The sequence below is a fragment of the Notolepis coatsorum genome (genome assembly GCF_963971535.1).
Source record: "Notolepis coatsorum genome assembly, chromosome: 5".
Lineage (NCBI taxonomy): Eukaryota > Metazoa > Chordata > Actinopteri > Aulopiformes > Paralepididae > Notolepis > Notolepis coatsorum.
Genome location: NC_140169.1, coordinates 97,236,691 through 97,262,536, shown reverse-complemented (window position 1 = coordinate 97,262,536; position 25,846 = coordinate 97,236,691). Strand labels below are relative to the sequence as shown.

Here is a 25,846-nt window from a genome sequence, read left to right as displayed (position 1 = left end):
GTTTAAAGTCGATTCGTAGCCAGACGGTGCGGTGAAACTTTACGAGTTCGAATAGCAACTCGAGTTGGAGCAAGCCGGTCGTTTTGATACCTTTCACGTGTATGGGGCGCGAACGCTCTGGCACGAGTGTGTTGGCAAAATCGGTGGAATAAAGAATAATAATAAAAAGAGTATGGATATGTATAGTGTGGGTGGCAACCTGGCTTCGCCAGGTCACCCACACTAATAATGACAAGACAATTATAAATAATAAATACAGAATACAAAATACAGAGTAAAAATAAAAAACACCACAAACACCACAAAGACATTAGACATTTCCTCCACCACTCCCACCACATAATATATATATAACTATATAGTGAGTTATTATACTATGATTTTCTACAGACCTCTCTTGGCAGAGCCTGAGGTGTGGCCAGCAATACTGTACTGTGTGCATAAATGTGAGTGCACCATTGTCCAGAATGTCCAATAAATCCTCGGATGAGGCAATAAACGTCAGAAATAAATCCTCTAGGCCTAGGGCATGTAGTCCTAATGTTCAGAAGCTCATCTCTGGTGAAAGAGTTCCTAATATCTTGGCCTAACACTACTGTTACAAAGGGTCAGATTAAACCTAATATATGTATTTATTGATTGATATATATTGCATAATATTTGTATATCGTTTGATATCCCTTGTGTATTCTTTGTACATATACACGGAATATCCCTTTAACCTAGTAGCCTACAGACCATAATATTTCGTTCTCTTATTGGATAGCGTTCCACCAGCGCCAGTGTCTTACCCCAGAGTCGAGTTCAAAGCTACCGTCAAGGCTTGTCTCAACATGCCCGGTTCTGCCCAGGACTACGAGACAGGAATAAGGCTGGTACTAGTTTGTTCCCCCAACATATAAATATGGCGCAGGTGAATACAGAAGTAGTTCAGTCCGCAGTTCAGTTCGAGTTCTCACCCACTATGCAACGTGCGGTGAAGTGGGCCCGTATTGCCCCAAGATAGAGTCTTGTTTTATCCTAATACGTTTGTTCAACGTATCGTTCGCTCCTTACTAGTAAGCCTTCATCACGAGTCAAAGACCAAGTGAAGTGAGCAATTGTGTGTCTAAATAGAGCACTTATAGCCGCGTGCGAATAGGATAGTAAAGTATCAGCGCTTGGTTGAATAACGTCCAGTTCAACTTAGTTAATGTGAACCACCGCGCACCGGAGGATCTACACCGGTGAATGCAGACCCCCTTTCCGACTGGATTATTATTATTGCTTTGGACCAGGCTGTTAGAGCGGAGAAGAATCGTCTACACCCACTGCTGTGGGATCTACCGTGAGGACCATCATTCGAGCCCGTCTCTATTGGAGAGGCTGACCGGCTTCCACCTGTGCTGCACGCCTACTGGGATTACAGCGGCTGCCTTTCGTCCGCTGATCCAGGGAGTAGTGCCGCCTCCCCGAGCGGGAGCTTATTGAGTCCCCGTGGAACCAGGCTTTGCATTCGAACATTTGCTCCCCCTGCTGGCTTACAACCGGTAGGAACCCCCCTACCAGTATCCCCTAGATATAATTCCTAATATTCAAGTTGTATTCTTATCTCATGCGTAACCAGAGAATGGACATTCATTATTGATTTGCCTACGCACATTCCTTTGCCTTATAAGCGCATCTAGAGTAAAGTATATTATGTATTCTTGCTGCTAATAAATACTTAAAGACAACTTTGTGTAGAACCGATTCATTGTGGGGAAGTGTTCTCATCATATACTCGTGTACGGTATGGCCAGTATAATGTACATAAGACGGTAGTGGTTTAATGATACCAATACTTGATTAATACAGTCAGGGAATTGTACCCCTCAGTTACAACTACATTTACCAACAAAAACAAACAAAGCAACATGCACCAAAACACAGAGGCGACTGTCCGTGGCGCCATCTTATATCATAATCTCCAAGCTCCTGTTGGGGAAAATGTATGGGGTGGACTAGTTTAATATAGGTCAACTAGCAGTGCTGAAAGACGGTCTGGCTGACGTTCTTAAAACAATTTGGAACAGATGGACATTTCAGTACGGCATGTTGTGTGCTGGTAATCTCGTACATTGTATGCTTTCATATCTTGTTCTTTTCTCTCTTTCACACAGACACACGGACACACACGTACACAGACACACACAATACACACATACAATACACATACGTCTGTACGCAGACGCACGCACACACAGACACACACACACATACACACACACACACACACACACACACACACACACACACATCTCACTCTCTACATCATATCGTGTGTGGACATCATATCTTGTTTATCTCTCTTCATGTTCTTAATGTTCTTATCTCTCTCCGATGTTAAATCTACGTATCATCTTAATGTACGTCATGTCAGATCTGACATGATATGATACGTCATCATATCTGTCATGGGGGGGCAGGACTGAGAGGGGATTTAGGGGACAGGCAAAGGGATTGGGGGGAGAGTGTTTTTTTTGTTCAAGCTATGGTGATCCTCTGCTCGACCCATAGCTCTTGCTGTTAAGAACTTCTTTTCTTAAATAAATTACCTACTTGTTACAATTGGAAATATCGTCTCCTGCTGTGTTAAACAACCTTCAGCCACAACATTTGGTGACCCTTGACCTGTAGACCGCCCTGCCGGGCCCCCTCACACGGCCAGCTCCGGACCTCTCCCGTAGAAATTCTGCCGGTTGTCGACAAAAAGGTAAGCGTTGGGCTTGTTATTATAAATATCCGTCAGAGTTTCTGCAGGAGGGAAAAGTTGAGCTGACTGTGTTGACGAGGTCTGGATGGACGGCTAAAACGAACACGACTGGTGAGGTGTTTTACACTGGGGCGATTCCTCTTTTAACAAGCCATAAAGTGCGCCCACTAATCAATTTTAATTGCATGTTTTCGACCTCTGGTCAAAATTTTTCTTCCATCTCTTCAAACCTCTTCAAACCTCTTCAAACCTCTCCCGACCCCTTTCACATAACTGTGCCTTTCTGTCCTCTGTAGATAAGACTCTCAAATTTTCAAAACAAAAACTGCTGAAGATAGCTCATTCTGGGGCGGAAAGCCAGCTCCCAGGTCTGGGCGTTCTGCCAAGAGAGATAGCTCTCTCTCTCTCTCTCTCCTCTCTCTCTCTCTCTCTCTTCTCTCTCTCTCTCTCTCTCTTCTCTCTCTCTCTCTCTCTCTCTCCTCTCTCTCTCTCTCTCTCTCTCTCAATTCAATTCAATTCAATTCAAATAGGTTTTTATTGGCATGAAATTATCAACATACTTATTGCCAAAATCAAGTCCAATATACAAACAATAACATATATATTATTAAGCAATAAAACATACCATAAATATTAGCAATAAGTAAAACAATCAACAGAAACATATTAAATTACAAAATAATCATTCAATCGGGTAGTCCATTTTACAGATGTAGCCACCCAGATACGTGTATTTACAGGCTTGTTCTCTTATTGTATGACAACCATCTACATATTTTGCAGCTAATACTGTACACTGACTTTTCTCCCCACATATATATAACAGCTTTTGATTATCAGGGAGATGGATAAACTGTGGATCAATTTTTATTTATTTTATAAAAGAAAAACTTCTCTTAGATCCTTGTATTTCTCACAGTATAGTAGGAAGTGAGGTTCTGTCTCAAACATCCCCCCTGATGACAAAGTGAACACAGCCTGGCCCTCTCTGGGCAGCCAGTTCTGCCTGTGACGGCCCTGTTTCTATGGCTAGACTATGTCCACTCAGTCTGTACCGTGTCAATGTCTTTCTTAATTTTATATCATTCACAGTGGTCAGGTATTCTGCCACCGTGTACTCCTCTGTTTAGGGTCAAATAGAATTCTAATTTACTTTGAGATTTGGTTGATTTGTTCCAATATTCTATATAGTTTTTCTTTTTGTTTTGAGGTTATTTGGTTGGGCCAGATTTTTTGGTATCTGTCCTGAGGCATTTGTGGGCAGAGATTTCTGACTTAGCTGGCAGAGGGGACTCTTATCTGGGTTCATCTATTGGCTCTGAAGGGCTTTGTAGTGGTAGGAGTGGGGGTCACTTGATTGGAGGTGTGTGTAAAATTTTATGGCTCGCTTTTGAATTTGAATGATTAGGGGGTATGGCCGAGTTCTGCCCTGCATGCATTATTGGCAGTGTGTCTTGTGGGACCATTAAGTAGGTTTTTGCACAATTCTGCAAGCAGTACTTCTAATGGGTGTTTTTCCCATTTTGGGAAATCTTGGTTAGTTAATGGACCCCCACACTTCACTGCCATATAATATTATTGGATTTATTTACGGAATTTAGAATTTTGAGCCAGGTCCTAATTGGGATGTCAATTGGAATTTTCCTTTTGATGGCATAAAAAAGGCCCTTCTTCCCTTCTCCTTCAATTCATTCACAGCCATCTCTCTCTCTCTCTCTCTCTCTCTCCTCTCTCTCCTCTCTCTCTCTCTCTCTCTCTCTCTCTCTCTCTCTCTCTCTCTCTCCTCTCTCTCTCTCTCTCTCTCTCTCTCTCTCTCTCTCTCTCTCTCTCTCTCTCTCTCTCTCTCTCTCTCTCTCTCTCTCTCTCTCTCTTCTCTCTCTCTCTCTTCTCTCTCTCTCTCTCTCTCTCTCTCTCTCTCTCTCTCTCTCTCTCTCTCTCTCTCTCTCTCTCTCTCTCTCTCTCTCTCTGACCCCTGGTGGTAGACACACACACACACACACACACACATACACACACAGTCACACACACGCACACACACACAGTCACACACACACACACACACAGACACACACACACACACACACACATTCCTGTGTCCCGGTAGACAGCGGGTTGTGACACCGACACACACACAGACACACACACACACAGTCACTACACACAGACACACACACACACACACAGTCACACACACACACACACACACAGACACACACACACACACACACACACACACACACACACAGACACACACACACCGACACACACACGCAGACACACATTCCTGTGTCCCGGTAGACAGCGGGTTGTGACGCACACACACACAGTACGCACACACACAGTCACACACACACACACACACACACAGTCACACACACACACACACACAGCAAAGACACACACACACACACACACAGACACACACACACTGACACACACACAAACACACACACATTCCTGTGTCCCGGTAGACAGCGGGTTGTGACGCACATACACACAGTCACACACACACAGTCACACACACACACACACACACAATCACACACAAACACACACACACACCGACATACACACATACACACACACACACACAGACACACACACCGACATACACACACACACACACACACACACACACACACAGTCACACACATACACACACACCGAGTTGTAGTAGCGTTGTAGTAGTAGATCTAGGTTAACTGTTGTTCCTGGAGTGGTAGTTGTAGAGAGTAGAGTAGGAGATCTAGGTTAACTGTTGTTCCTGGAGTGGTAGTTGTAGAGAGTAGAGTAGGAGATCTAGGTTAACTGTTGTTCCTGGAGTGGTAGTTGTAGAGAGTAGAGTAGGAGATCTAGGTTAACTGTTGTTCCTGGAGTGGTAGTTGTAGAGAGTAGAGTAGGAGATCTAGGTTAACTGTTGTTCCTGGAGTGGTAGTTGTAGAGAGTAGAGTAGGAGATCTAGGTTAACTGTTGTTCCTGGAGTGGTAGTTGTAGAGAGTAGAGTAGGAGTAGAGTAGGAGTAGAGTAGGAGATCTAGGTTAACTGTTGTTCCTGGAGTGGTAGTTGTAGAGAGTAGAGTAGGAGATCTAGGTTAACTGTTGTTCCTGGAGTGGTAGTTGTAGAGAGTAGAGTAGGAGATCTAGGTTAACTGTTGTTCCTGGAGTGGTAGTTGTAGAGAGTAGAGTAGGAGTAGAGTAGGAGTAGAGTAGGAGATCTAGGTTAACTGTTGTTCCTGGAGTGGTAGTTGTAGAGAGTAGAGTAGGAGATCTAGGTTAACTGTTGTTCCTGGAGTGGTAGTTGTAGAGAGTAGATCTAGGTTAACTGTTGTTCCTGGAGTGGTAGTTGTAGAGTAGTAGGTAGTTGTAGAGTAGTAGTAGCTGAAGTACAACCACACACACACACACACAACACAATAAACACATATACACACTAAACAACGATGCATACAGCAGAGGACATACTGTTGGACACCAACCCGTTGATAAAGAACCTAATTCTCAAGGTTGGTGTCCGTTGGCAGAGGCGTACAAAGGCCGGGGACACAAAATGGCCTTCCGGAGGTACTTTTGATCTCGACATATGCGAAGAGATGAATGTAATGATTCGTAACCACAAGCCAGGCGACAGCAGCAAAAAGAGGTTGAAAAAGAGGACAGAAGAGTTGGGGGTAATGAAGCTCTACGCCCAGAAGGGGAGAGCATACAGGCAGGAAGCTTTAGCGCTAAATCAGAGAGAGACGGATATAGGGAAACCAACATCCCCACCTTATGTCACGCAATTGCCGGTGAACATGTGCTATGTGAACAAAATACTGAAGGAGTGGAGAGGTGAGCTAGGACACAACCCAGAAATTGACCCGTTGCAGAGAGCGATGTTTAGAGAAAGTGTGATGAGAGGGCTTCCAGAGGTGGTTAAGAATAGACTGGAAGACGTGGTGGGGTTAATGGACATGACTTATCCTTTGTTCTGTGCACATGTAACACATAGTGTGGAGAAGCAAAGGGCTCAGGAGCAGAAAGTCAGGGATCAGGATAGAAATGACGCAAGGAAGTTAACTCAGCAACAACTGCAGCCCCAAAGGAGGTTGCAGGCAGTAATGGTGTCATCCGCTACCTCTCCACCCATGCAGGACCAGGGACCCCCGCCTGCACCTCAGGTAGTGAGAAGTTATGGCTATAGTTCACAGAACCAGGCGTCCAGGCGGCAGGCAGGGAATGGGCAATCAGGCCCACGGTTTACACAGGGACCGGGGAACGAACAACAGTTTCCCCGTTTCCACTGTTGGAACTGCGGCATGCAGGGACACAGGGAAATGAGATGTAGGCAACCATACCGTCCCGGCTCGGAGTATGGAAGACCCGTGCGCCAGGGGGAGTCACAAGGGCCCCACGACCAGGGGGAGACAGGAGGGCCCCGAAACCAGGGGGGTAATCACTAGGGGTGCCCAGAGAATGCGACGGGGGGAAATCAAATGATTGTGGTTTCCAAGGGAGCTGAGCAAGAACCTATTCTGCAGGTCCTAGTGGAGGGCAAATTAACAGAGATGATGGCAGACACTGGAGCAGGTTTTTCCTGCATAAAGCAAAAATACGCCGCTCACTTACCCCAGTCTGGACAGTATGTTCGGACGGTCGGATTCTCGGGAAAAACACAATTAATACCCACATCAGATCCAATCTCTATGACGTATAACAACAAGACCATAACAATACCTGTATTAATTTCGGACAGCACCCCGCGCAATCTCTTGGACGAGATGCAATGTGTAAACTAGGCTGTAAAATCCTATGTACGCCTGAGGGGATTCAAATTGAACAAGACGTGTACCAAATGATGCTACAAGGGACGGGGGAGAAAGAGGCCACTGTGTTCTGGCTGGGCAACATAGATGCAGAGCTGCAAAGGGTCTGTGACCCCTGGGAGCCATTTCTGAAAACCCAACTGCCCCAGTCTAGACAAACAAACATGGAGGCACATTGCACACTACAGTATTTGACGAATAGTGACCTAGTTAGGAACAAGGCATGGTTGCGGGGACAGCCCGAGCAGGTGCAGATTAACTCATCTACGATAATTGTAGGGAGACAGGGCGCGGCGTTGAGGGTTAACACGAGTAAGTATCTACGGGAACAACATAGACTAAGAGACGCCGCCCCACACATCACTCTGAGAATAAATCCTGGTTACGAATCCGAACATCTAGGTTCAATGATACAGGAATCCGAGACTCAAAGGTGGGTCTCCACGGAATCTCCGCTAATTTGGAACAGCGCAGATGGGAGTTTCATAAAAATAATGATTTCCTTTTCAGTTTTGGCAAAACCGCAAGTAATCAGATTACCAGGAGACCCTTGCGTTATTCCAGAGGCGGATGCTTTGCTGGAACAGGACATGTTGGCGCGCACCCCAGAACGGTTGTGGTCAAAACACGACACAGATGTGGGTCTAATATTGTCGGCACAGCCAGTGAAGGTCAGGTTAAAGAAGGGTTGTAGACCACCCTTTATCAGACAGTATACAATGAAGCCAGAGTCGGAGGAAGCTATATCACATCAGATTGAGGGACTGTTAAAGGGGGGAGTGCTCGTCCCTTTCAAATCCAGATGTAATACACCTATCCACCCAGTGCTAAAGGCGGACAGGGCTAGGTACAGACTGGTACACGATTTGAGGGCGGTGAACGACGTGGTGTCTGGACCAGAGGCGGAAGTCGCTAATCCACACACCCTCCTGACAAACATCCCGAGTAGCTCGCAGTACTATACGGTCATTGATCTCACGCAGGCATTCTTCAGTGTTCCATTGGAAAAAGAGTCTCAGTATCTGTTTGCTTTTACCCACAGGGGGAAACAATACTCTTACACCCGGTTGCCACAAGGGTTCGCGCACTCGCCGCATTACTTCTCGAAGGCGCTCAAGGAAGACTTGCAAGGAGTGTGCGACACACTACTCAGCACGGTTTTACTGTATGCAGATGACATTCTAATCTGCTCGGATACACGTCAGCAGTGCCATGAGGACTCCATCAAAGTTTTGAGTGGATTAGCCGTGGGAGGCCACAAGGCATCCCGCTCAAAACTGCAGTACTGCCAGCCAAAAGTTGAGTACTTGTCTCGCGTCATTCAAAAGGGCATAAAAAACATCTCACCCACGCAACTCGAAGCTGTATCCAAGGCACCTAGGCCATTGACGGTCCGACAGATGATGACGTTTTTAGGGATGACTGGGTACAGCTCTGAGTGGGTGGAGGACTATACGATAGCGACAGCGCCGTTGAGGATGATGATAAAAGAGGCGGGTACAGACAAGCTTCGCGCTCCCTTGACATGGACCGAGGAGGGGGAGGACGCGTTCATAAACATTAAGCGTCTGTTGTTACAGGCCCCTGCCCTGGCGCTGCCGGATTATGAGAAGTGTTTCCACCTATTCGTCTCACATAGAGCACAGCATGCGACAGCTGTCCTGACTCAAACACAGGGGGGGAGTGGGAAAAAACAACCGATAGCATATTACTCTAGAGCTCTTTCGCCGGTGGAGCAGGGTCTGCCACCTTGTTATCAGGCCCTGGCCGCAGCACATTTGATGTATGAGAAGGCAACGGCCATGACAATGGGATATGACATTTGCATTTGGACACATCACAAATTGGCAAACTTGATTGAAAGAGGCAAATTTGTTCTGACCAGCCAACGGCAACAGGCTTACATGAGGCTCCTGCAGTACTCGGACGTTACGATAAAAACATGCCACGGCAGTAACCCGGCGGATCTGGTACCACTCCCGAGCGAGGGTCAACCGCATGAGTGTGAGGTGGAGGTACAGGCTTTCGTGAAACTCCGTCCTGATTTGGGAGTCGACCCGCTCGCGATAGCAGAACTCTCACTTTTTGTGGATGGGTCCTGCTATCGGGAGGGGGAAAATTTAAGGTCAGGATACGCCGTCGTACAGTGCAAACCTAACGGAGAAACACTAACAAGAAAGGCCGGACAATGCATGCAACCATGTTCGGCCCAGCTTGCAGAACTAATAGCACTAACAGAAGCATGCATAATAGCTAAAGATCGCACGGTTAACATCTTTACAGACTCTGCGTATGCGCATGGCGTATGCCACCTATTCGCGGCCATTTGGAAGGCAAGAGGCTTTAAGAAATCGGACGGCTCACCGATCCTTCACCACAAGCAGGTTGTGGCGCTTATTCAGGCTGTAAAGTTGCCCAAAAGCATTGCTATCGTAAAGTGCCAGGCACACAGAAAAGACCTGTCCTTTGTGACGACGGGAAACAACGCGGCGGACGAGGCCGCGAAGGCGGCGGCTGCGGTGCCGTCCACGGCTGTTCTGATGTTTGCGGCCGAACTGACGACTGAGGTAACTGAGGATAATTTGAGTGATCTTCAGGACTCAGCCACGCAGGCCGAGAAACAGTCGTGGACGGAGAGGGGGGCTGTAAGGGGGGCAGATGGTCTGTGGAGGAGTCATAACGGTTTGATAGTCGCCTCCATCGATCTTCTGTCCTTAGTGATACCTGAGGCTCATGGTGTTGATCACTGTGGAAGAGCAGAGACCCTGAAACGAATCACGAAAATGGGATTTTGGTCCCCAAAGCTTCAGGCACAAATTGACGTTACACTAGCCAGGTGTTTAACATGCTTACAGGGCAATGTGCGCAAAGGAGTACCGACAGTGGCGGCTTACACACCCCTCCCTGAGGGACCATTCAGACATCTGATTATGGACTATACAGACATGATAACGCCAGTGCAGGGCAAACGATACCTCCTGGTAGTAGAGGACTGCTTTAGTCGCTGGATTGAGGCCATTCCATCTAAACACAAGAACGCGGACACAGTGATCAAGTTCCTGTGTCGCGAGGTCATTCCGAGATTTGGAATTCCCACGATATTACAAAGCGATAATGGCCGCGAGTTCATCGACAAGGTGGTTAAAGGGCTGATGCAGAAATTAGGTATAAGACAGCGCCTTTCCTGTGTCTATAGTCCCGGGTCGCAGGGGAAGGTGGAAAGGGCCAATCTGGTCATTAAAAACAAACTGTTGAAAATCTGTATGCAAACTAAGCTTAACTGGATTGATGCTTTGCCACTTGCTCTGAAGCAGCGTAAACCGCCAAACACAGCTAATACCGCATGAAATGCTTACAGGCCGCAGCATGCCAGCACCGCCATTTAGACACCTGGCTAGGGGCCCGGCATTAGATATTTTTGAGCAAGATCTGAAAAAATATCTTCAGCAAGTGACTAAAATACATGAAGCTGTGTTTCGACAGGAGCAGAGAAAGGAGAGAAAGGGGGTGAAGGAGGCGGAGAAGGAAGCCACCAAACCGAGACTGATCCCTGGGGACTTGGTCTTCGTAAAGGTCCACAAGAGAAAGTGGTCATCACCCCGGAGGGAGGGCCCGTGCGAGGTGATCTGATCGACTGGAACGGCAGTCCAAGTCAAAGGATCAGCGACCTGGTTCCACTTCAATCACTGCGTAAAGGCCAGCGGCGATCTCTTGGGGGATACAATCGATCGCAGTTATGCAGAACCCGACATGGAGGGTCCGAGACGGCAACTGGAAGGTGCAGTGCCTGCTGATGCTCCCGCAGATGTTGGCAGCAGTGTGCGGACGGTCGGCCGGGCACAACGACGTCATTAAGAACCGTCACGGTCGACCCGTCCTTGAGGATGACGGGTTTGAGTGGGTAGGAGTCCCACGGGGTCCCGCTCAGGCTCAAGTACCAGCAGGCTTTCATGACCAGGCTCAGAATCAGGCGCCCCCTCTTCCCTCCATCGAGGAAGGGGGGGAGAAGATAAGACTACAACCAAACGGGGTGTTTCCCGTAGGACCGCAAGGGCATGTTTTTGATTTTGACCATTCCCCCGTTACAGGCGGGGATACTTACCATTATACTAACGAGGATCGGGTTGTGGGGGTAGATAGGAGAGTTGAGCCTGTCCCGAACCAATCACAGGGGACAGGGGTGAGGGGAAGAAGGGAGGTCAAGGACACTGAGTCGGAAGAGGTGGGGGGACAGGATATGTTCCAGAGGACAGCCGGAACGTTGAGGGACTCAGTGGGCTCACTCTGGGCCAGGTTGAGGGGTTTGCTTCCTTCCGGGGAACAAGATGGGGGCGACTATGACTATGACGAGGAAGACCCGGAGGCTGACCCGATGTATAGGGCGGCTTTAGGGAATGAGTGGTTTAAGTGGGTCCAGTACACGAGCGCGCAGAATCAGATAGAGGATTGTTATGTCTGCTCCAAGGCACGTCCGGATAGGCTGCTGGTGAAGGGCACGAAGTTCAGTTGGGCTCAGTGTGACAGGGACGCAGAGGCATGGGAGGGGCCCCATAATAGTCGCCCTTGGTGCGAGGCAGAGTGTTTGGGGTTTCTTGGCTCTAGTCGTTTTAAGGCGGCAGGAAACGTCACGGATTTCAAGGATGTCACTATGCGGGAACGTTGTAGGAAATTGGATGTACGTGTGCAGGGGGTAGCGACGGGGTTGCCAATACCCAGAGGTGTCAAACTATGGCTGACCAAGGATTTCGAGTGCTTGCAAAAGGAGGGGACCCGGGATGTAGGGGAGGTGGCAGAGGGGCGGTGCACTACTATTTGGAGCATCACGACTAACTGCACGAAAGAAGGAAAGTGTGGACACGGGGTCGTGTTAAAGGGAGTGGATACCAACCCACGGCCTGTAGCTTGCCCTTTTCATGTCCAGGATATGGCACTGGCGGACCAATACTGGCTCTGCGGCGGTAGGAGGTTGAGGAATACACTTCCTTTAGATTGGTCAGGTAGATGTGCCCGGGTTCAGGCGATCATGCCAATGGTGGTCCTACCATTATCAGTGACGGAAGGACCTTCTGAGTCTCCTATCTCTCGAACGAAGCGTAGCTACAAGGCAGACCCAAGGGTGTATCTGGACAGCATAGGACAGCCAAGGGGCATTCCAGCCGAGTTCATGGCTAAGAATGAGATTGCGGCAGGGTTTGAGTCTATTCTGCCATGGATATCGGTCAATAAGAACACCGGGTGGATCAACTATTTGTTTTACAATCAGCAGCGGTATCTCAATTACACCGAGGAGGCGTTGGATACAATGGGGGACCAGATGCACGCGACCAGTACGGTGGCGTGGCAGAATAGACAGGCTCTGAACTGGTTAATGGCGGAGAAGGGTGGAGTCTGTTCCATGTTTGGACAGTACTGCTGCACATTCATTCCGACGAATGTGGGGCCAGGGGGAAAGTTCTCCGAGGCCATGGCTAAGCTGAAGGATTTGAGGGAGGAGTTGAGGGGGAATTCTGGCCGGAATGAAGAATGGTGGGGGAGTGGGGTGTTGGAAAGATTGGGACAGTGGGGAAGCATAGTGATGCAGACGGGGATATCCATTGGGGTGGCAGGGTTGATATTGGTTCTCCTTTTCTGTTGTGGTATGCCTCTCTTGGGTAGGCTGGTAACTTCACACGTAACGAGCCAAATGCTGATGGTGGGACAGAAAGAGATTGAGCCACAAATCGGGCCATATCCTCAGCTTTATGCTGCCTTAGAGGGAGACGAGGGGATAGAGGATTAGGGGTATGGTGAGGTAGGGACATTTTCTTTTTGTTGGTTCTTTCCTTTAAGAGTGACGGGGGATGGTCTGAGTGCAGTTTTGTTGGTTTATTCCTTTAACTAGGAATTTTAGTCTGATTTTCTAATGATCCTTCGGCATAGAGATTGCAACCATTGAAAATCATTGCATTGTTTTTTATTTTTTTATTATTTTTTGTTTATTTTACTTGTGGTCCTGGTCAAACCGGAATGGGAAGGGGCATCGGCAGAGTGTCGGTTCTGAGCCTGAGGAAGCATTGAGAAGAAGTGGTCTGGGGATCGGTTCTGGGGACTGGAGGGACAAAGGGGGGGGCTAACGCAGTGGGCAAGATGGGCACCTCCCGTCGAAGATGGGGGGACACGTGGTGAGGTCGGTACCAGCGCCTCCCGTCCAGGCATGGGGACATGCTTCTACGAGGACTGGAGGTGTGGCGTGGTGGTTGCTGTATTGGCAAAATGTGACTTTTGGCAATACGGTGAGGAGACTATGGCGTGGGCATGGAAGGGGGGCTGAGCGATGGACACTGGGACTCAATGTTATGGAAGAGACAATGTCATTTTTTTTGGGAGGGATGTTCTATGTTTAGTTCTGACGGTCAACTTCTCCTTTCCCTGATGAGAGTCGCGGTTTCCGGCCGGAACTGTGGCTCATTTGGTAAGCGGTGGAGGTTGGGGGGATTTGTCTGTCAGGTTAGGATTATAAATTTTTTTTTTTTTTTTTTTTTTGATGTTTTATTATTACTCTTGTTGTGAGCGGTTTTGTGTTTATTGTGAGAACGGTAGTCAGCCTTTGTTGGTCCGTTAGGGGTCCAGTGAATGAAGTAAGGTTTCTTGTTTAGTTAGACATTTAAAATTTATTATATGGCTAGGTTTCTTGTTTAGATCAGCCATTTAAACTTTTATTATATAAATATGGTTTCTCGTTTAGTTAGACGTTCACATTTTCTTGGTTATATGATTTGGGTGGGACTAGGGATAGCCCCAAATGGGGGAATGTTGGGGAAAATGTATGGGGTGGACTAGTTTAATATAGGTCAACTAGCAGTGCTGAAAGACGGTCTGGCTGACGTTCTTAAAACAATTTGGAACAGATGGACATTTCAGTACGGCATGTTGTGTGCTGGTAATCTCGTACATTGTATGCTTTCATATCTTGTTCTTTTCTCTCTTTCACACAGACACACGGACACACACGTACACAGACACACACAATACACACATACAATACACATACGTCTGTACGCAGACGCACGCACACACAGACACACACACACATACACACACACACACACACACACACACACACATCTCACTCTCTACATCATATCGTGTGTGGACATCATATCTTGTTTATCTCTCTTCATGTTCTTAATGTTCTTATCTCTCTCCGATGTTAAATCTACGTATCATCTTAATGTACGTCATGTCAGATCTGACATGATATGATACGTCATCATATCTGTCATGGGGGGGCAGGACTGAGAGGGGATTTAGGGGACAGGCAAAGGGATTGGGGGGAGAGTGTTTTTTTTGTTCAAGCTATGGTGATCCTCTGCTTGACCCATAGCTCTTGCTGAAAAGAACTTCTTTTCTTAAATAAATTACCTACTTGTTACAATTGGAAATATCGTCTCCTGCTGTGTTAAACAACCTTCAGCCACAACACTCCAAAACCAGCTCTCGGCCAATGACACTGCCTCTGTCTGGAGAGAGCTCAGGAACATAACTGCCTACAAGCCCAAGGGGCTGTCCACACGAACGCTGGGTTTAATGTAACCGTGATTGTATGTGCGCAGTTGCACCGTTCGCCCACACACACACTCCACAGTCCAGCGTGAAGTTTTGCGCGCATCCTGGTTACAGTGGGTGAGTGTGGGCATAGTAACCAGGCGTGCGTTCCTGAAATCAACTGGGGTTGCACGTGCAGTAGTATTTGGTAACCATAGATAGACATATTTTGCCTGAAACTGGTGTTCAAATCAAAATCATGTGTTCTAGTCTTGTAGAAACAGTCAAAGTGGAAAGATTGCCAATCAAATATAGTTTAAACCTGATTTGACTAGGGTGACAAGCTTAGAGAGTGTGTGTGTTTACAGAGACCGGGGGCTCACCACAGGAGGTGATTTGCATACAACTGTTGGCAGCTGCAGACAAAAGATCAGGAGTCAGATATCCTGTGTTATCTGTTAAACTAGTCCTGTGGCCTGACTACATCACAGGAAGTCGTTATCTCATGCCCCGAGGCCAGGCCATCTGGTCTGATTATTACATGTTGAGACAGATGTAGGGGAGGAGAAAAGCGTCACTATTCTCAGTAACATAAAGTACACTTTCAAATGTCTGTTTCTATACTTAGATTAGTTTAATATGAACTACAAATGGTCCTGTTATATTGTGGGAATAATCTTGAATCTAATGATATAAAATATGCAATGTTTATGAATAAGAATCACAGAGTTTGAAACTAAGCCACTTCTGAAAACTACATTGGATTATACTAAAAGTGCTGAATAATAACTGTATAAAATAGATATTGATTTAAGTTAAAAGAATATGATTAGGAAACTGGAAGTGGGCTTAAATGATAAAACTACTGTGATTCTCATTTAGCATCACAAGAAACTGTTCAAAAATGATATCTCTGTGTTTATGAAATCAATCTCAATTCGAATATATATATCTTGGGTTCACCAACCAAAGTATTATGTTAGTTAGACGATATTTATTCTTTGATTGGAAAACAAAGGAAATAGCTGGTGGGCCTCAGGGGACGGCCCCTCTTTTTCAAATACTCTGTGAAGGCTCGCGATTGGGTGGAAATCCTATGCGTGAGGTCACTTGGTGACGTCACGCCCAGGGTCTCTGGCTCATGGATAAAATGGGAAGGTGGGGAGACACTAAAAACGGAAACCGACACAGGACGACACCCACCTTTTCACACAGCAGATGGCGCGGGCAGAGGAGAACCAACGGAAAAGAGCTTTTGGAGGGAGAAAAGACTTTCTTTGTTTGTCAGCCAGACAGCAAAGAACATCAACAACTCAACAACTATCATTCTTTAATCTGCTTTCTTAGTAGGACGAGCGGCATAGTGCTCCGGTACCTTGCATATTATAGTGTTCTTTATTGTAATTGAACCAGAACCATTGTGATTACACCGTTAACTTTGAATTAAACAGATGCTGGTACACCTTCTCCGTCATTTCTCCTGCTTAGCTGCTGTCGAACAAGACCAGTTGGTCTTTTGAAAGTACAAGGGTTTTTAGGAGACACAATTTCACAACGCAGAGTAGGATCAAGCCGGTTCTGATCTCATCAGAACCAGAACATAGACCATTGTGACTTCACACGCACCTAATGGCGCCACGTGCACGCGCGCTCCCGGCGCGTGCGCGCGCTCCCGCGAATGTGCATAAATGTCCCCTCGCTTGAGCACAGACTACAGACGGTGCCTAATTGCCTCTACGAATGGAATGTAACACTTATCATTCACAACAAGTTAGGTGTGAATGTATCTGAGAACGTATTTAACAAACCTGACGACCGGCGCTATTGATATGCAAAGTAGCCCAGGTGGGTAGGCTACTTATAGCGAGTGTGGTAACATTGACTGTGTATTTCATAACTAATATGTGTGAATATTAGAAAGCCATAATGCACCTATATATGCTGCCGCTGACTCTCCTGACTCAGTTACTCAAACAGTATGACAAAGTCATTAATGTATATTTGTGGGGGGGCAAAAGGCAGCTATTTGGACGGGCCAAAATGTATTCAGCAAAGGAAAATGGCGGCTTATCCCTGCCTAAGCTAGACTGGTATCACTATGCGTTCTCACTCTCCCAGCTCTCAAAATTGAATCACTCGACTGAGGAGGCACCTGCTTGGGTCAAGATGGAGGAGGAAATGGTATATCCCTCATCTCTGAAATCCTTCCTGACACAATCAGACAGACCTATACCTTTTAAGAACCCTCTAATGGCATTTGCCAGGGAAACTTGGAATCAGTCGCACAGGCTGACTGGTGATAGCCCATATCTAACTACAAGAGCCTCTATATGGTATAATAAAAAATTAAAGATTGGTAAGAAATCAGTCATATGGGACGACTGGATTAAAAGGGGGATACATGTACTAGGTGATATAGCCGGGGAAGATGGGGTATTACCTTTTGAGGATATTAGAGAGGACTTTGGTATAGATAATAAAAACTTCTATAAATTCCTACAGATTAGACATTGTATATCGTCATCAATGGGAGGGCCAAAATGTGGCCCGATTACTGCAATTCAAGAAATATTTTATAAAGGATGGCGTAGGAAAGGCGGTGCGTCAAGATTATATGATGTTATAAGAGAACACAATGCACCCAAGTTGGCGGGTCTGAGGTTGAGCTGGGAGAACGATGTACGTGAGGATATTACTGAGGAAATATGGGAGAAGCTGGTGTCCAAATGGGGTAAATTCTCTAGGGAGGCACAATCACAACTTATCTTTTACAAAGTTTTAAACAGAAGCTATTGGACGCCTAGTAAACTGGCCAGACAAAAATTAAGGGACAGTGACATCTGCTGGAGATGTGAGAAGGAGACAGGCACGTTACTACATATGTTATACGAATGTGAGAAAGTCCGGAAAATGTGGGATCAAATTGTGATATTCCTAAGTAAAGTTCTGAATGTGAAGGTAAATAACTCCCCAATGGCATGTGTGTTGGGTATAGTACCGAAAGGGATTAAACTGCCTAAATACCGGGGAATGTGGTATAGAATGGCCATGATATCAGGATGTAGAATTGCATTACGACATTGGAAATCACCCATTGATATTACTTTTAAAGAATGGATGGAACTAATGTTCCGGACAGCATCATATGAAAGGGTGACATATAGAGTCGCAGGGAGAGAGGATATCTTTGCTGAGGTATGGGACAGTTTTCTACACCTGACTGAACGGTCTGGGGACGAATGATTAAGGTGGGGTTACAGTGTTATCAAGGATGAATGTGAAAAAGGGGATCTGACCTGATGGTACCTATACTTTATATTGTATTATGTATGTATATGCATAGATTGTATGTCCGGATGGTGTATCTATGGAATGGCCACTTTCTCTATCACACTCTCACATGCGCATATTTAGCCGCATACGCATGTCTAGGACACACATACTCGTATGTGTACATAACAGAATTACACACACTCATATGCACAAGGCTGAGATATACATGCCAGAGGCACACATACATGCACATACTTACTTGTAGGAAACAGGCATACACACACGTACTTATACACATAGTTAAGGCATAAGCTCTCACTTACACATATAGGGGATATACACATACATAGGGGACACACACATACATAGCTGAGACGCACATGCATATACATACCTGAGATACACACTCACACAGGGGGCAGAGACACACATGGATACGAGACACACACAAGAGGTAGGATTACAGTCACATACCTGAGAGATGCACACACACACACGTTTGAGACATACACACATACTTACGTGATACACGTACCCACATACACATATCTGAGACACACATTCATACATGCTCTCACGCACACCTACATATATCTGAGACGCATCCTCTCACGTGCAATATGGAGAAAGATGGCATCCCGATATCAGATGCAGCACATACCTGCTTGCAGGTAGATCGGTCTACATATAACGTATGTGCATCAGGGATATATATGCACAATGTATAGTAATGTTTTTTTTTTGTAAGTGCTTTTTTAATTTCCATGTCAGTTATTAATGTGTTTGTATGAGTCTCTTACATGTTTTGTATGTTGTTACAAAAAAGAAAAAGACGAATCTGGGATGTTGCATATTATGCTGTGGAAAGATGTATTTTGAATATTGGAAATATTTGTGCAAAAATATATATATAAAAAAAAAAAAGGCCATAATGCAAAAGGAGGTGTACCTTTTTAACAGCAGAATGGATTTTCAGGGCTCAGCAAAAGGTGATATTATTGGTGTTACAGAGACAGACATTCCAAACCCCCCACTCAAGTAGATGTACTCAACTAGAACAAAAGGAACTGGAAAGTCACACCCACAAAAGGAACAGTCACTCACTCCATTATAAACAAGATGTATTCTTGTTAGAAGATTTCAGCAGAGACCAGCCTAGACTGGCTAACAAGAAGAATGTGCTTACAGAATGATAAAACAAGATCATATTAATTAAACCATATTAGATAAAAGGTATTTGAATATCATTCAGAATGTCAAACTGGTTATGAAGGTAATAGAGTGTCAGTTCACTCTTGGTGTAAACCATAAATATAGAAAAGGTTCTAGTGTTAAAAACTTAACTCATCAAGGCGCCACAGCCCAAAAGGAGGGGGCCATCTGAAGACCCCCCCTCTGTTTACTGAAGGACAACACCCGACGAGGAGATCGGTGAGGGGGCAGCCAGCCCCCACACAGGAGATCGATTGGGGACCGCCTCCCAGAAGACCAACCTGATTGGACCAAAACGTATTATTAGACTGTTATTATTGGTGGAAATTAGAGTATTTAAGAGAGAGCGCGGTGTTTGAGAGGGAGGCCAGAAACCCAACAGGGTTTTTTTTCTGTGTCTCTCAACCGCTCCCACCAGAGACTGCTGATTTTCATGTGAGTAAATCATGGGAGAAACCAATGTTGTTTAAAGTTTAGTGCTGAAACCAGGTTTACTCATGTGTAAATGCTCAGTAAAGATTCTCTATTTTCATTGATGTTAACATGACTGTTTTAGGTACAGACTGGGTTTGATGTGCAAACCTTATTAATCCTTTGTACAACATGTGTTAATGTACTCTGAATAATCCTTGTATGTAAAAAGCAACCTTCTAATTCACTCTGAGCCCAGAGGCAAAATAAATTATGAGTTTTTGAACCATAGTTCCTTCTTTGCCTGGCCTGCACAGTTTATTTCTCTATCAGTAGAGAAAGACCATTTGTATCATTATGACCTTCTTCCTTTTCCAGATAGCAATCTCATTGTACAGCAAATCACCTTAGATATTGATTTGAATATACCACACGAGTACTTATCTTACCCTGGGCCTGCACGGAGTGCAACCCCGTCCCATGACGAACGCATGCCTGATAGTAACCAAGGTTATTTCCAGTGTTTACGGCAGAGCTGTTGCAATTCTTTCCCATGTTTGCGGCAGACTGTCGCAAACAATAGCAAGTTAGCAACCGAACGCGGGGTAGAGAGATTAGAGCAGAGCCAGCTACACCAGTGTTTACAGCAGAGCTGTCCCAAGTGCGTCTATGCCAAACGCAACGCAGTTCGGTTTCCGGGTTCCTCTGATTGGCCGCGTTAGCACGCCCCCTTATCCACCGCTGCCGCTACAGCTCGCCTGTGTGTTGACGCTCGACTGTGTGTTGACACGCACGCGGCAGAGCGGCATGGACTTGACGCTCGCTTCCTGAGACTTTCGCTTTGCTGCTGTTTAATAATATTGTCGCGATGCCACACGTGCGTATACCTTTCAAATGTTAAATGATAAATGATTAAATGATACACACTGAAATCTACGCTCTCTCATCCTGCTTTCCACAACTCCTATGCTTCCTGAGTAACGCGCCCAACACTGCTTAATGGTTGTTTAAATATTTTACATGTTTTGATGTGAAAAGGGATGCTGCACTTAGCGCTGACTGAGAAAGTAAACATTACAGTTCTACTTTATAAAATGCTAATTGTAAATATGTTTAAGTCCACTCCACATTACAGTTGATGCGTGATGCTGCTGAGGCGGTCGTTTCTTGACTGGCATTGCATAAGATTTACATTTAGTCAGCTAGCTGATAACTGCATAAGCAGCATATTAAGATGACTGCGTTTCTTGACTCAGAGTGGCGGCGCGACAATAGCGTTTCTTGACTCAGGCGTCTATGCCAAATACAGCTGATAACTGCATAAGCAGCATATTAAGATGACTGCGTTTCTTGACTCAGAGTGGCGGCGCGACAATATTATTAAACAAGAGAGCTCTGTCATTGAAGTGGGTGGTGTTACCAACAGCGCGTTTCTTGACTCAGGAAGCGAGCGTCAAAGCCGCTCTGCCGCGCGCGCTGCAACACACATGCGAGCTGTAGCGGCAGCGGTGGATAAGGGGGTGTGCTAGCGCGTGTCACGTGGGCGTCGCGGCCAATAAGAGGAACCCGGAAACCGAACTGCGTTGCGTTTGGCATAGACGCGTCCCAAGTAGCGTTATATGAAAATTATTGTAACAAACTTTTGTTCGAAACGTATCGTTTGTGTTGAAGAGAGTTGTGATCGACTGATGTCTGTTGTCGCATTCCTGACCTGACCAGAGTAAACCTGTAGCTGCGGCTAAACTAAGCTCACGTGTTGTCAAGTTATTGTTATAAGGAACCCAGTCCAAACTACAACAGTCTGCATCCCCTTAACAATTGTTTGTATTGAGCCGTATTGTATTGTACCCATCTGCACTGTGTTAAATAACGTTTACATCCATTAATTCTACTACTAGCCCTAATGTTACTACATTATTACGTTAGCATGTAAGCTAACAAAATTGGCGATCTTTTTGTGAGACTAAACTCCACTCTTGGTGGTAAATTGTGTCGATGTTGGTTGTTTCATCAACAAATGAGGCAGAACACAGTGAATGTATCCTTTTTTGTTTATTGCACGTTGTTCTAGCTGCAAACTGTAGAATTGTTTGGCTGTGAGCAAGGAGGGATGTTTGTGTTCCAGGCTTCAGGTCAGTTTCCGGTATTAACCCTAAACCCTTCTGGTTGGTTGAAATGGCCTTCATGTTTGAACTACATCGCCACCTACTGCTTTGGCATTGTACTACATGTATATGATGTCACTCGGTGCAGGGTTTAAACCAGTCGGTGTCAAAAATACCTGTGATCGTGTGGACTGGGCCTCAAGTCTCCCCACTTGACGGCCCTCGTCTAGCCAACAAATTGAATGAGTTCTACTGTCACTTTGAAAGACAATGGAACAGTCCTGTCAACATCCCCCCCACCCCAATCACGACACCTCTCAGCAGCTCCGTCTGCTAGCTACACCTCCTCCCCATCAGCCCCCACACAGTCCCCCACCTCTGAGTCCCCCCCTCCCCCACCACCTCTCACCATTCTGGAGAGAGATGTAAAGAGACAAAAACCCAGAAAAGCAGTGGGACCGGACTCTCTCTCCAACCAACCTGAAGCATTGTGCCGACCAGCTGTCTCCGGTGTTCACAGACATCTTTAACATCTCACTGGAGATGCCACGTGCCAGCCTGCTTTAAAACATCCACCATAATCCCTGTCCCCAAAAAGCCAAGGCCCAGTGGACTAAATTACTACAGACCCGTCACCCTGACCTCTGTGGTGATGAAGTCTTTTGAGCGCCTTGTGCTTACACACCTTAAATCCATCACAGACCCTCTCCTGGACCCCCTGCAGTTCGCCTACAGAGCCAACAGGTCTGTATACAATGCTGTCAACATGGCACTCCACTTTGTCCTCCAGCACCTGCAGGAACCTATGCCAGGATCCTGTTTGTGGATTTCAGCTCTGCTTTTAATACAGTCATCCCGTCCCTGCTACAAGGACAAGCTCTCCCAGCCGAGCATGCCCGACTCCACCTGCAGGTGGATCACAGACTTCCTGTCTGACAGGAAGCAGCAAGTGAGACTGGGAAAACACACCTCAGACTCCCAGACCATCAGCACAGGTTCCCCCCCAAGGCTGAGTTCTTTCCCCTCTTCTCTTCTCCTTGTATACTAACAGCTGCACCTCCAGTCACCAGTCGGTCAAGCTCCTGAAGTTCGCGGATGACACCACCCTCATTGGACTCATGTCTGGTGGGGATGAGTCCGCCTACAGGTGGGAGATTGACCATCTGGTGACCTGGTGCAGCCAGAACAATCTGGAGTTCAACGCTCTCAAGACACTGGAAATGGTTGTGGACTACAGAAGGACCCCAGCCCCACTCAACCCCATCACCCTGTGTGACTCCCCAGTTGACACTGTGGAGTCTTTCTGCTTCTTGGGAACAATCATCTCCCATGACATCAGCTCCCTCATCAGCTCCCTCATCAAGAAAGCACAGCAGAGGATGTACTTCCTGTGGCAGCTGAAGAAATTCAACCTGCCAAAGACGATGATGGTGCACTTTTAGGGTGTCTTCTCATTAGGAACGGGTGCTCTGCTCCGTCCTCGCTCCGTCCTTGAGTGCGAACTCCCCCCCTCCCTCCCAGCCGCTTCATGAAGGCGAGAAGGTGTTCATTGTGTACTGAGAAACCCTCTTGTGTACTGACCCTGGACCGGAAGACAAAGTATTGAACAATCCCTTTTTTGTACGAGAGCCTGTTTTGTGTTTTTGACCATGGACTGTATTACCACTACTCTAATTGCCCATCAGACTATATTCTGCCTTATTCAATAAATATATTTTATTGATTGAAATTGCGTTTGTGTGGACAGTTGAATTTGTTTGTTTTTGAACCGTGACGAGTCTGAACACCACCAGGCTCGTCACAATACACTTACAACAAATAACACATTTTGTGAGTTCCAAAGCCGCACAGGCAGTTATTGTCAAGTCTGAAAAACAGGGTTCGTTTTTTGGAATTCCTAAAAAGGTTTCCATCTTCTACTATAACAGGAAATACCTCACCTGATGAAGGTCGGGTACAGTTCAATGTTGACAAACACCACCATCTCAAAGGCCATGGTGATGCCCAGCCGACCGACGCAGGCCACCGCTGTCTTCAGCCAGGGTATACCTGGACACACAGAGGCTATAAGACACTTATAGAACTGTCCAGAATACACACTGAGAATAGAATGGAATTATCTGGACAAGGTTAGAATGAACATGTGAAATGTCCGCTAACAATGTTGGCCTGTGTTTCACCAGAGACAGTCTATAACAAAGAGAGACGGTGCACTGTGGTCGTTTTGAGTGGAGACATGTGTACATTAAGCACCAAGGTCATCTCTATCAACTTTTTGGACAAGATTTGACCTCTATAAACCAGATGGGCTGCAGCCCAGTCCAAGGGGCATTAAACAGCTCACAGGTAATTTTATCCAACACATTGCTTTTAACTCTGATTGATACTTACCTCAGCATGACCCTGCACTAGAATCCTCACTTGGTCATTATGTTGAGCATCCCACTGTGGGTCCTGCGGAAATCTTTCTTTAATAACTGGTTTGGCCAGTGTGTTTCAGGGATGGGTGTTTACTCTGCTCACTCTCAGGAATGAAAGCTGTGATGAAGCAGGAAGCTCCAGCTACGATGTTGGCGGTGGCAAAGGGCAACCGTCGGCCAATGCGATCGATAGTGAAGAGGATGAGGAAGGCAGCAGGGAACTCAACCAGAGCAGGAATCAGGAAGTCAACGTAAACATTTCCCCCCAGGATCCCTGTCCTCATGATGAGACCCAAGTATACCACAGCAGTGGTGAACCTATAAAAGACAAGAAACCACAGCAGTTGATGTGATGAACCTGTTTATATCTCTTCACTGCTAGATTGGAATATTGGAATCTATTCAACTCGATCTAATGACTGGATGGTTCTTAGGGTCCCTCAAGTTTTTTCTGATCTAGGGAAATCAGCCTTTTCCTTTGATGCCTCTCTAACTCATGGCATGTCCTCCAACTCTTGAGTTGGAGGTTCTCCCCTTTCCTGGTATGTATAAACATATGATTGCAGACCATTGTGTGACTGTTTTAGCTGATTTTCTAATTCTTAAAAAAAAAAATATTACTCTTTTGTGTTTGTGCTTTCTATTATGTACTGTTTACATTTGTACAATCGTCGTTTCTGTAAATGAGGGAAACCCCAGAAGCTTACGATTTTAAATAAAGGTTGAAATTAAATATAGGACAAGAGACCACAGCACTGGTGAACCTATAAAGGACAGGAGATCACAGCACTGGTGAACCTATAAAGGACAAGAGATCACAGCACTGGTGATTGTGAACCTATTAAGGATAAGAGATCACAGCACTAGTGAACCTATAAAGGACAAAAGATCACAGCACTGGTGAGCCTATAAAGGACAAGAGATCACAGCACTGGTGATTGTGAACCTATTAAGGATAAGAGATCACAGCACTAGTGAACCTATAAAGGACAAAAGATCACAGCACTGGTGTACCTATAAAGGATAAGAGACCACACCACTAGTGAACCTATAAAGCAGTGGTGCCCAACCAGTCGACCGCGATCGACAGGTAGATTGCGGGCTGATTGCAAGTAGATATTGATTAATAAAATTCGATTATAAAAAATAAAACGATAAAAAAAAAAAAAAAAAAAATAATAATAAAAAATTGTGGCAAAATCAACTCTGCCTCTCTTTGTTAACTACAACAAGCAATGCTGTTTGTTATTTAAGATGAGGTCGGACTCGGCACTGACAGATTTGTGTTCATTATGCTGCTTTTATAAAGCCTCAAATGACGGCTTACAATATTTCATGAAAGCAAAGTGTTTTGTTTGTCTAAGAT

General features: G+C 45.9%; 1 protein-coding gene across 1 annotated transcript in view; it reads right to left on the bottom strand.

Annotated features, from left to right (window-relative positions):
• The window catches only part of LOC311228054 (solute carrier family 22 member 2-like), a gene marked incomplete at its 5' end in the record, with an annotated part of 129,335 nt that overhangs the window by 12,363 nt on the left and 91,126 nt on the right, over window positions 1-25,846 (bottom strand). Inside the window, 2 exons of the mRNA XM_084313956.1 lie at window positions 24,001-24,109; window positions 24,584-24,798. Coding sequence (XP_084170082.1) covers window positions 24,001-24,109; window positions 24,584-24,798 — 324 coding nt within the window. The remainder of the gene's footprint in view (window positions 1-24,000; window positions 24,110-24,583; window positions 24,799-25,846) is intronic.